Below are 12,049 nucleotides of genomic sequence, written 5' to 3' on the forward strand. Positions count from 1 at the left end.
GCCCAGCGGCTGCGTTACAGTCCAGCTCCAGAGCTGCCTGCCGGGTTCCCTTCTGGTCGTTCCGATCCTGATCCTCCTGTTTTTGATGTAAGTACGTACGTTAGACTTGTACCTCCCTTTCGTGAAACAGAGGTGGATTCGTACTTTGTGGCCTTCGAACGGGTAGCGGCTAAGTTAAGATGGCCCAAGGATATGTGGGCATTATTGTTGCAGTGTAATCTCGTTGGCAAAGCCCAAGAGGTTTGTCTGGCTTTGCCAATTGAGGATTCATTAGACTGTAACACTGACACTGTAAAATTGGCCGTCCTGCGAGCATATGAATTAGTGCCAGAGGCGTATCGGCAAAAGTTCAGGGCTTGTTCAAAAACAGCCAAGCAAACGTTCGTGGAGTTTGCGCGAGAAAAGAGCGCTTTGTTTGAGAAATGGTGTCTTTCAACTAAAATCACTTCTCTTGAGGAGTTACAGGAGTTGATCTTACTTGAAGATTTTAAGACATGTGTGCCTGAGAGTATTGTAGTACATTTAAACGAGCAAAAAGCTTCTAAATGATTTGATGCTGCAATTTTAGCCGACGAATTTGTGCTTACACACAAAACCGTCTTTTCTCCCGTGCGCGCTCCTAAACCTGCATCCGTTGTGGATATAGGTAGAGATCATAAAGCACATAATCCATCGAGGTCTTATAGTGAGTCAAAAACTGTGTTGAAACGACCTGATAAAAAAAGGGTACGTTTTTACTGCCTTGACTCTGATCATTTGATTTCAAATTTAATAAACCTAAAGGGGTAGCATTTATTTCTAATTCTGAAGGTGTTAATTTACCATCAAATTCTTCCGGCTTTGAGAAGTTTATACAAAAATGTACTGTATCGTTGGAGGGTTCCAAACCTAAATCTATAGTGATGTTGCGAGATACAGGGTCCGCGCAGTCACTGATACTGGAAAGCGCGTTACCGTTTTCATACTTATCCGTGGTGTTGAGATGGGTTGTGTTTCAGTATCATTTCATACAGTTTGTTTGCGATCTGACCTTATGTCGGGCACCGTGAGTGTCGGGGTTTCCTCACAACTACCCGTGGATGGTGTGAGTTTAATCCTGGGTAATGATTTGGCTGGGGCAAAGGTTTTCCTGTATCCGATTGTGTCTGAAAAGCCTGATGTTAGCGACCGAATAGCGGCTTCACAGTCCTCCTTTGTTTTTCCGTCATGCGCCGTGACGCGGACACAAGCAAAAAAATTCAGTGACGTGATTGATCTGTCCACCTCTTTTTTGTGTTCATCTCCAAATAGTGTAAAATGTGAATTGTCTGTCCCACTACCACCACTACTGGATGGTGAACACCTTGGACATAACTTGCCTCCTTTAAAAGCAACTAGGGAACAGTTAATTGAGGCTCAAAAATCTGACGAAACATTGAGTAAATGTGTTAGTGCTGCTGGTGATAATGCACAAGTTACAGATACGCCAGTAGGATATTTTTGGGATGACGTCGTTTTGATGCGTTGGTGGAAGTCATCCGGTGCTGTGCGTGAGTGTGTTCGTCAGATCGTTCTTCCCTCCGGTTAACGTACTCAAATCATGAAGCTGGCCCATGAACACGTTTGTTCTGGACATCTTGGTGTTACAAAGACACATGATCAGATTGTTAAACATTTTTTCTGGCCAAACATTAAGTCTTCTGTGTCTGCTTTTGTTCGTGCATGCCCTGTTTGCCAACTTGCGGGTAAACCAAATCAGGTGATCCCTCCAGCGCCACTTCAACCAATTCCGGTGATGGGAGAGCCTTTTGAAAGGCTCATCCTTGATTGTGTAGGTCCTTTACCTAAATCTAAATCTGGCCATCAATATCTCCTCACGATAATGTGTGCATCCACTCGTTATCCAGAGGCTGTTCCTCTACGTTCAATTACTACGAAAACTGTTGTTAAAGAGTTGGTTAAGTTTTGTTCAATGTTCATGTTACCTAAAGTAATTCAAACAGATCGTGGAACAAACTTTACATCGCATTTGTTTGAACAGTTAGCGAAAGAGTTGCAAGTTGAACACCAAATGTCAAGTGCGTACCACCCGGAGTCACAGGGTGCACTCGAGCGTTTCCACCAGACTTTAAACTCAATGTTACGAACATGTCACGGTGTGAACCTTTTTCGGGGGCGGAACCTAAATTCGAGAAGGTTGGTTCCGCCCGGAGACAGTTTCCGCCCGGACGACTTACCAGAAACCCCAGAACTTCCTGTAGTTTTTCCAACCACAAATCAAGCTAAATGGGACACATGTGTGTAGAGTTGACACAGGTGTGTAGAGTTAACACAGCGGTTAGCGATTGGCTGAAGAGAAGAAGGGGAGGAATATAAAAGGGACTTTGAAATTGCAGACGGTGTGCTTTTTTTTGCTGTTTGATTGTGCTGTGTTCTGTCGGCGGTGTCATGTTGTGCTAGTTGCTGTGGTTGCCACGGAGGGATTGGAAGGTAAAGAACTGAGTGAAGGAAGATCGTTAAAGTGAGTGGTTTAGCCAACGAAGCGAAGATAGTTGCTGTTTTGAAAACGGATAACTGGGAAACGTCAACAAGTGTGAGTAAACGAACTTGATCATTTGAAAGTTGCTAGTACAAAGTATCGCCTGATCTTGTGCTGTGTATTACTACGGCCCCACCGAAGAGGAAGAGAGAGAGGCGTGGGTGAGCCGAGGAACCATCCCGAAAGTAGAGGCTTATACGTGAGTAGTATTTCAGCCTGTGTGGTGTATTGTGGATGTTACAGTATTACCTGACTCTGTGGTGTAAGCAACCACGTAGCATTTCGGCCCCACTGGATCGAGAGAGCAGCGTGGGCGAGCCGAGGGACCATCCTGGAAGTCAAGGCTTATATGTGAGTAGTATTTCAGCCTGTGTGGTGTATTGTGGATGTTAAAGTATTACCTGACTCTGTGTTGTAAGCAACCACGTAGCATTTCGGCCCCACGGGATCGAGAGAGCAGCGTGGGCGAGCCGAGGGACCATCCTGGAAGTCAAGGCTTATATGTGAGTAGTATTTCAGCCAGTGTTGTGTATGGTGGATGTTAAAGTATTACCTGACTCTGTGTTGTAAGCAACCACGTAGCATTTCGGCCCCACCGGAGAGAGGAAGAGGAGTGGGTGAGCCGAGGGACCATCCCGGGAGTAAAAGCCTATAAGTGAGTAGTACTTCCGCCTGGATGTATATGGTGGATATTAAAGCATTACCTAATTTTGTGTTGTGAGGGTCACACATCGGAATCGCCACCGGGGGGCCCCGTGTTCCTTTTCTATCCATCGCATCCCCTCTACCAAGAAAGACCACTCAGCCGACCACACAGCGGGCCCGGGTCGAGCTTGGCTTTGTCCGTAACTCACGAAGTGTGTTTGCAGTGCGGTGGGTGAGTCCTTGTTTTCATTTGTGTGTGTACACTTGATAGTTTGCAGTGTCGTGCTGTGTCCGAAGAGAGAGAAGCCATTTTTGAGACCAGAGGAGTCGTTTGGAGAGCCTAACGGTTGAGAACCGTGGAGTGTGGAACAGAGAGACCTATAGAGTGGGTCCCCCTGGGGCGTGTGTGAGCGAGTCTTCTTCCCCTGACTAGTGGATGGGCAGTGGTGAAGCACTTGGACGGTTGGAGTGAGTAATTGACGACGAAGACTCATGCCAAGGGGCTGTGGGGTTGACGGCCGTGGGAAACAAGTACCCTGGTGTGGAGCCTCTCCAAAGGTTCGCACCTGTTCGATACATCTGACGCCATGGGTGGAGGAAGAACCAGGGAAGCGTTCAGCTCTACACTGCTGATCTCGGCATCTTGTCCCCCGACCCGGGAGGCCATAAGTTGAAGCACATGGTGCAAACCTCCTTGTTGTTAAGTCCACTATCCCCGAGTAGAACAAAAGCGGAAGTCTTGACTTGTGTAGCACTTACCTGTACCACTTACCTTTGCTCGCAGCACGAACCTTGAAGAGGAGAAAGTCCAGCATTGTGTAATAATTACCTGTACCATTTACCTTTGCTTGCAGCATGAACCTCGAAGAGGAGAGAAGTCCAGACTTATGTACTACGTACCTGTACTATTCACCTTTGCTTGCAGCACGAACCTCGAAGAGGAGAAAAGTCCAGACTTGTGTACCACTTACCTGTACCATTTACCTTTGCTTGCAGCACGAACCTCGAAGAGGAGAAAAGTCCAGACTTGTGTACTACTTACCTGTACCATTTACCTTTGCTCACAGCATGAACCTAGAAGAGGAAAAAGTCCAGACTTGTGTACCACTTACCTGTACTACTTACCTGCTACCACACGAACCTAGAAGAGGAGAAAAGCCCAGTCGTGTACCACTTACCTTTGCCCGCAGCACGAACCTAGGAGAGGAGAAAGCCTAGTCTTGTGTGACACTTACCCTTGCGTACAGCACGAATTCAGAGGAGAAGGGAGTCCAGACTTGTACACGTGCCCCCACTTGCAAAGCGGGCCTGCGGAAGGAAAAAGAAGGCCGAGGTTAGTAACCAGTAGGGTTGGGTATCGTTTGAATTTGAACGATTCCGATTCCTTGTTTCGATTCCGGTTCCTAACGATTCTCGATTCCGATTCTTTTAAGAGGCAGGGTCAAAAAAAGTTTAAGATATTTTAAATGAGCTAGTTATCGAATGGTCTTTCTGAAGGAAATAAATATAATAAATTATGAATATATTTTCACAGGGGTACACTTTCCTCAAGAATTTTTATTTTTGAAAACCTCATGAAACACATTAACACATGAGTTTATGATGCTGCTGGTACTTGAACATGTTACTGTGCTCCCACTGATGGGCTAACCTGGTCAGAATATCAAATAAACAATAAGAAACAACTGGTAAAACCCAGTCCAGATTAGCAGCAGGTACAGTATAAAATCAAAAACAGTTTTTGTTTAGGAAAATGATCATATCTGCCTTCTCAGGCAAAATGCGTGAGCGTTCTGGACATATAGTATCTCCTGCTGTGGAGAAAACGTGTTCACTGGGTGTAGAAGAAGCTTGTCCTCAGACATAAGGACCGGTGGAACTTCCTGGTATATCTGCAGCTCTCTCTCCACTTGTTGCTTGATGGACATGGAGCTCTGCTGTGACACTATGTTCTGTGCCTCTTCCTCAGCGAACAGCTCCTCCAGTGGAGTCTTCCTGGGCAGTTTGCAGGGAGGCTGTTGCTAAAAAACAACACAAAAGCTTCATCAGCACAAAGTATTATCACAAAAAAAAGGGAAAACCTCCATTAAAGGAATGATCAGTATTTAAACTATATATAACCTATATAATATCAGCTATCGTACACTTACACTCTCCTGCTCATCCTCATTCTCAGACTGCATGGTGTCCCCATCAGCTCCACCGTCTTCCTCTGTTGACTACAAAGAAAATAATTACCATTTAGATCATAGATTGTAATAACTGAAAAGAACAGTTGTGCATGAATGACATTTCACCTGTTCAATTAGATTTCTCTGGATCTGGTCCCAGGTGGTGTCAGCCGTGTCATCATCCAGTTTATGTTTAAAGCGTGGATCCAACGCAGTGGCCACTTGGAGAAAGTTCCTGATCTCATCAGTCTGCAAAACACATTTAAATGTTTTAACAAGCCACAGTATATTTCTATTCTTGAACAATTCCTTTCCAGGTGCCCTGCCTCTGTCACTTACCTGGTAACGCTTTGATAGGTTTGCCCAAACCTGTTTTTTAAGGTTTGAAACAAAGTCTGTGTCTTCCTCTTTTACTGCCAGGTGTGCCTCAAGCTTTTTGAGGATAGGCAGAATCTGTCCACATGTGGGACTCTTTTCGGAAGACACGCAGAGTGTAGAGGTGTAGAGCATCTTCATCACATTGATGAAGTCTTCAGCTTTCCTAAAATCCTCCTCAGTTAGCCGAGCAAGTCTGTATGTAAAATAATTAAAAACACATGGATTTAGAAATATTATATTTTTTTCTTAAAAAAAGCACCTAACATATGCACTCCCTAAATTAGCAGATTAATCAGATTCACTCTAATACTGTATCTTTGAATTTGTATTTTGTGTGTACTGGTGTTTTTGTCTAAACTTGTCTATCTATCTCTACCTGTCCCTATCCATATTTTTTCTCAGACGTTGATCCAAGCTGGCTGCTTGAATCGCAGGGTACTGCTCTGTGAATCTCTACAGCATTAGGTACAGAGACTTCCACCGTGTTCTCACATCGGGGAGCTCTGACAAAAACAATAACATCAATTTTTATTTTTAAGTCATATAACAGATGCTTTTTATCCCAGGAGACAAAAATACTTTTGTAAAGTTGGATTTAAATACTGTAGTACTACTCTGCTGCAGAGCTCATAAATAAGATAGATAAGACATGTAAAGTCATTACGTGTCAATGTACAACAGTTAAAGAAAGTGAACTTCTTACGTAGAAGTTGTTGCTTCTCTCCAAGAACCACCTTGGCCATTGAGCTCCTCTTCATCCACACAACAATGGTTCGGACTTTGGCCACCCACTGACTCACTGAATTTAGGGAGTATAGACTTTGTGCTGCTAAATTAAGTGTGTGGGCAAAACAACACAGTTTCACAAATTGCAGGCGCTTAATAGCCACATTCATATTGGCAGCATTATCTACAGTGACTGCTGCAATTTTATCAGATATGCCAAACTCGGACAGAACATCACTAATTTCCTCTGCAACAACACAACCGGTCTGTGATTGGTAAACAGCCTTTGTTTTTAGCACTTTTTGCTGCATTTTTCCCTCTTTTATGTAGTGTGCTGTGAAGGTGAGGTAGTGGTCCTGTGTGATGCTACTCCAGCCATCACATGTGAGTGCAACAGCGCTGACTTCACTGAGCTCTGTAATAATGTTTGACTTCTCAACCTTGTACCAGCAGGTTGTTCTTACGGTCGGCGCCGGCGGACTGAATCGAAACTAGGAATCGAAACTAGGAATTGAAATATAAACTTTTGAACGATTCCGGGAAAATCGGAAAGCTAGTCCCGGTTCCAATCGATACTCGATACCCAAGCCTAGTAACCAGTACACTAATCCTTTTCTCTGATCTGCCTCCAGGAGAAGGGGAGCGCGCCACGGGTTCAAGACCACCTACCCCCTGTGGAAGCCCCGCCTAGAGGCGCGAAGAACCTATTATTTTAAACTGCCCTTCCCCATTTCCCCATTATTTTAAATAATTTAATAAAGATTGTTTTAATTATAATTCTTCACTTGTGTGTCTATTCATTGATGTGGCTTTGGGACCTCCTCGAGGTGGGAACTAGGAAGGGGTCTGCCCTGACCTGTGACAAACATACTGTGTGGAAACTGGTAGAGAGTGGGTGGATGGCTTACCTTTGTTAATGTTGGCTGTGCGGAGTACAATGCAGGAGTCATTAGGTTTTAGTCCTGCCGAACTAGTGTTCGGGCACACAGTTCGGGGTCCGCTTAAGTTACTCAGTGAACAATTCCTTTCTAAAAATATTCACGGTAAACCAGTTCTGGAGTACTTAAGTACGTTTCATGAGCATCTTCATAAAGCGTGGGAAATTGCTAGGGGTGACCCCGAATAGTCAAAGATTCGATGCATCGATAGGAGAAGCCTGATTCGACTACCAATCTCACAGTCGAATCGTCGCAGATGTGTTATGAAATGAGGATCCTTTAATTTTGGCCGTATATGGGTGCACTGTGCACAAATCTGATTTCATATATAACAGCTTTCTCCCAATATATTAATATACAGCATATTATTATAATTCTGCAAATAATATGTGAAGTATCAGCTTTCAATAAATATTTTTAAAATGCGTTAATAAATCCAGCAACCCCTGTGACCGGGCTACACGTCCATAAGAGGTTCCTATGTTAATAAACCATTGCCTCTTTGTTTCTACATTTAAAAGAAAAAGCTGGCAATTCTGGCTATACTTTCATTCTTTTAATAATTTCTTTATTTTATTTATAAATCACTTTGGGTTATCAAATTTATCTATTTTGCTTGTGTTTTGTTTTCGTGCACTTGAGGCATTTTGCACATTTGTTCTGCACTTTGTTACTTCTGACCTTATTTTATTAAAAAAAATGTATTTATTATAAACGTAAATTCTGATCTAATTTAAGTCTGTACATTTTTGATTGCTTTTCGTTGTATAAATTTTGCACTATTGCGTGCTGGCCATGCTTGCGCATGCAATTTAGCCGAACGGGCTAGGTGCTCTTCGTCTCATATTTAGAAGTTCATCAAACTAAACATTAAAAAACTGATGTTTTCGACGGGTATACGTTTTTAAAATGTATTTCAAACATAGTGATTATCTTGTCAAAAGTTAAACTACAAAACAGGTAAGCCGTTTCTTTAAATTTCGGTGATGAAACGAAAAATATCTGCACCGAACCTATAGTTATGCCTGACACGACTGTCTTTCTTGTGATTTAATAATATGGTCGGTGTTCACTTTCAAATGATAGAAAAGAGATTCCTGAAATAAATAATATCATCAGTTGTATCTAAAGTGAATGGAGATGATCAAAGTGAAAGCAAGCAGGTATTTATGTGCTAAATAATAACGCGTAGTGTCTATAAAATCATTAATTTAAGTGTTTTTATGAATTGTATATAAAGCTTAGTTTTTATAATTTGCAGTAACAATCACAAATTATTTGTCATTTCTCATTTGTCGTTTTTTTGGTCATGACTGCTTTGACGCGCTTAATCTCCAAAATAAATAAAAACACTGAATTAGCCAAGGTTTCCAAGGCAGGATCACCTTTGTTATATTTTTAGGTTTAGTTATCAAAATGTTTTTTTGTGTGATGTTCTGTAGATCGTGGCTTTAAAATGTTATAAGGAATAATTAAACAAATGTTGCCTTACATTTTACCTTAAAAATATATAAATGCATCGTCAGTTTTGTCTTCGTTCATCACTTGAAAGACAGTTTTTGGTCACTTTATCAGAAAGTTATTTATGTGTGCTGCTTGTGAAAGAAAATAAAAGTTATCAATTTGTACCTGGTCTGACCCCCTCCCAACCTATGCACACACACATAGATGATTTGACTATCGGTCGACTATGAAAAGATTCAACAATTCTGATTCGAATATGTAAATCCTTAGTCGAGGACAGCCCTAATAAATATATATTAATCTCTCTCAGGGGTTTTTGTCCTTCTAGGAGTTTTCACACAGGGTTTTTCTCCTAGGGTTTTTTTCATCCCTGGGAGAGTCAGCCAACATTGGGTTAACTTAGCACTTTACTGTATACGTTACATTATTACTACGCTCGCTTGTACGGTTTATTTTTAGCCGCTGTATTCTACTTCTTATATTATCTATTGATTATTCTGTGTTTTCACCTACATCTACTCATGTAAAGCTGCTTTGAAACAATTAACAATTGTGAAAAGCGCTATATAAATAAAATTGAATTGAATTAATTGAACTAAATCAAATAAACTGTAAAGCAGTTCTGAACAATGACCATACCAAATGTCTTTAAAGTCCAGTTTTTTGGCCAACTGAGTAGGCTTCAAATGGTTGCTAAAATATCTTTTATTGTCACAATACCTTTAATTTTAAAGTGTAGGCTAAGTACAAAATAATTGATGATTATTTGTCTGTTTAAAATAAATGCGGACTATAGAATCACAGGGTACACCAACCGCCAAACTAGACATTCAGTCTTTGAATTACGTTTTAAAATAAGTCATTCAATCATTAAGATGTGCAATAAACTGAGAACAATCCTGTACTTAATGTAAGAGCATGCACAAGCTAATTTGCATAACAATGCTGTAAAATAGGCGCTAACAATCTATCTTTTTGCGGGTGTTAGATTTTGACAATGGAGGAAATAAACAGTGTTTTCATGTAAACTTGTGACTCTGTGGAGAACTGCAGCAGAAGAGGAGACAAGCTGCGCAGCTGCGCACTTTGTTATTTACCCAGAAACATTGTTTGCTCGCTATTGAAGGGTGTGATACTATAAAGTATTGGTATAGTATTCAAATAGAGTACGAACATAAATGTATGCTATTCTACCTGGAGTAGATATTTATGTAAAAACAATGTCAATGCTCGATGAGGCATTTGGAGCTTACCTTTCTTTTCAAAAAACTGAGTGAGCAACTGCTTGCCCTCATTTGCCTTTCTCTCATTAATCTTCTTTTTAGTTTTTGAGCCCCTGGTATTCCTTTCTTAAGTCCTTTCCTGTCTTCCTAGTTCCTATCACGGCTCACTCCAGCTCCTGTCTCTTCAACAACTAATTCACCGCAGGTCCGCAGCAGAAGTATCTACCTGACCTGCGGGTCGTACCATTTACATAGATTCGAGAGGGGTGTTCAATTCAATTCAATTCAATTTTATTTATATAGCGCTTTTCACAATTTGGTAATTGTATCAAAGCAGCTTTACATAATAGATGCAGTGAAGAGCACAGAAAATCGACAGATAGCACAACATAATAAACGATGGCACAAGCAGTTAAATATGCTACGGCTATAAATCAACATTATAAGCAAACGTGTTACTAATGTAACGTATAGAAGTTAAGCCCAAAAAGGCTGCCTCCCCGGGTTGAAAAACCCCCTAGGAGAAAAAACCCCCGGAATTTTAGCCGGGGAAGTAAAAAAAGTCATAGGAGGAAAAAACCCTTGGGAGGTATATATATATATCTACACATTGAAACGGAAGTGTAACGTCCATACCGCCACGCCGCCAGAGGGAGCCCTCGCCGGAGTACTGACGGGGCGCCGCCTCTGCTTCTCTTCCTGTTTCCTGTTTGTCCCTACTTAAGACTCAAGCTAGCCTAGGGCTAGCGTGAAGTATTGCCAGCTTACCCCTGCATACCGTGCGTTTATTGAGTGATTATTCTGACTGCCTGATATTGACCATCTGCCTGTTTATCTGTTTCTCTGCCTTTGGATTTGCCCTTTGTATTGGTTGCCTGGTTTGGACTGCCTATCTGTGTTTGATCTGCCTGCCTGTATATTGATTACTCTTCTGCCTACGTCTTGGATTTGTTTGCCAGATTGGTTTGTTTTAATAAACACCGCAAAATGGATCCCAGTATTCCTGAGCATTCCTTACAGGAAGGAGATTAAGCGGAGATTAAGCGGAGATTAAGCGGGTTCTGCCGGTGGTCTTTGGTCAGGCATCAGCTGGACATCACGTTGAAGAACAGCTAGTAGATCAGTTGTGTGCCGGAACATGTACCGGAACTGGATCTGTTTGTCTCGTCCTCGGGATCAAGGACGAGACAGGGAGAGAGACACAAAATCTTATTAGCGTAGGGGCCGTTCACATAGAAAACAAGTGTCACACAGTAATGTGGTTTTAGTCAGCTCGGTTCCGGACAGGCTAACTATTGCTGGTTAAGTGTATTACATATAGTTAATGATTTTAGAAACGGAAACAGAACTCGTTTGACTAAGGCCAGAGGCCCCACTGCCGTCGTTAATGCTAACGTACAGTGGCAAACGGTTCTATATGGCATACTATTTTAAGGTCATGGGAAAAGGCCAAAATTGCAAGCCGGCCATATTTGGCAGTTAAGACTCAATCGAAAACCAATTCAAAGTTTCAGCATATTACTAAAGAGTATTAATGAGATTTACCATGCTTTGGAGTGTTGACGAAAAAAAAAAAAGGTTTTAATTTATTCATTATAGGGTTGTGCCGATAGACGATATCATCGTCCATCGTGATGGTTGACTGACATCACGATGGAGAGACACCATCGTGATGCCACGCCCCCTCCCCACTCCGCTGCGAGTCGACATACACTTACTCTCTTCTATATAGACTATAGTTAACCTAATATCTTTGCGTGAATTGCTCTATAAATTAAATAGAAAATATAACTAATGCTATTTTAAATACTGTAGTCTATGCCTGAGACGTGACGTGTGTTAGTCTGTGAAAATATCCTGTCAGGCATTTGATCTTGACTAGGGATGGGCACGGATATTCGAATATTCGAATGGCAATAATAATTCGAATTTAAAAAATGCTATTCGAATGTTTGTTTGTTTTTAATGTGCCACCAAAGGGTAACA

At 41.7% G+C, this 12,049-nt stretch overlaps 1 protein-coding gene across 1 annotated transcript; it reads right to left on the minus strand.

Moving 5' to 3' along the window:
* Positions 1 to 4,538: 4,538 nt before the first annotated feature.
* Positions 4,539 to 7,058, minus strand: LOC129424297 (uncharacterized). Its single transcript, XM_073868328.1, has 5 exons — positions 6,089 to 7,058; positions 5,674 to 5,905; positions 5,461 to 5,583; positions 5,314 to 5,382; positions 4,539 to 5,184 (listed from the first exon to the last, which is right to left on the minus strand). Exons 1-5 carry the CDS (start codon positions 6,100 to 6,102, stop codon positions 4,921 to 4,923), a joined length of 702 nt encoding a protein of 233 aa, XP_073724429.1. The 5' UTR covers positions 6,103 to 7,058; the 3' UTR covers positions 4,539 to 4,920.
* Between the last annotated feature and the right edge of the window lie 4,991 nt (positions 7,059 to 12,049).

Source organism: Misgurnus anguillicaudatus, chromosome 6 (genome assembly GCF_027580225.2).
Source record: "Misgurnus anguillicaudatus chromosome 6, ASM2758022v2, whole genome shotgun sequence".
In the NCBI taxonomy this organism is placed as follows: domain Eukaryota; kingdom Metazoa; phylum Chordata; class Actinopteri; order Cypriniformes; family Cobitidae; genus Misgurnus; species Misgurnus anguillicaudatus.

Coding starts and splice junctions, on each gene's coding strand:
- LOC129424297 (XM_073868328.1), bottom strand. Junction 5,383..5,460: donor AGAGAAATCTAATTGAACAG/GTGAAATGTCAT, acceptor TTTTCTTTGTAG/TCAACAGAGGAAGACGGTGG. Junction 5,185..5,313: donor ATGAGGATGAGCAGGAGAGT/GTAAGTGTACGA, acceptor GTTGTTTTTTAG/CAACAGCCTCCCTGCAAACT.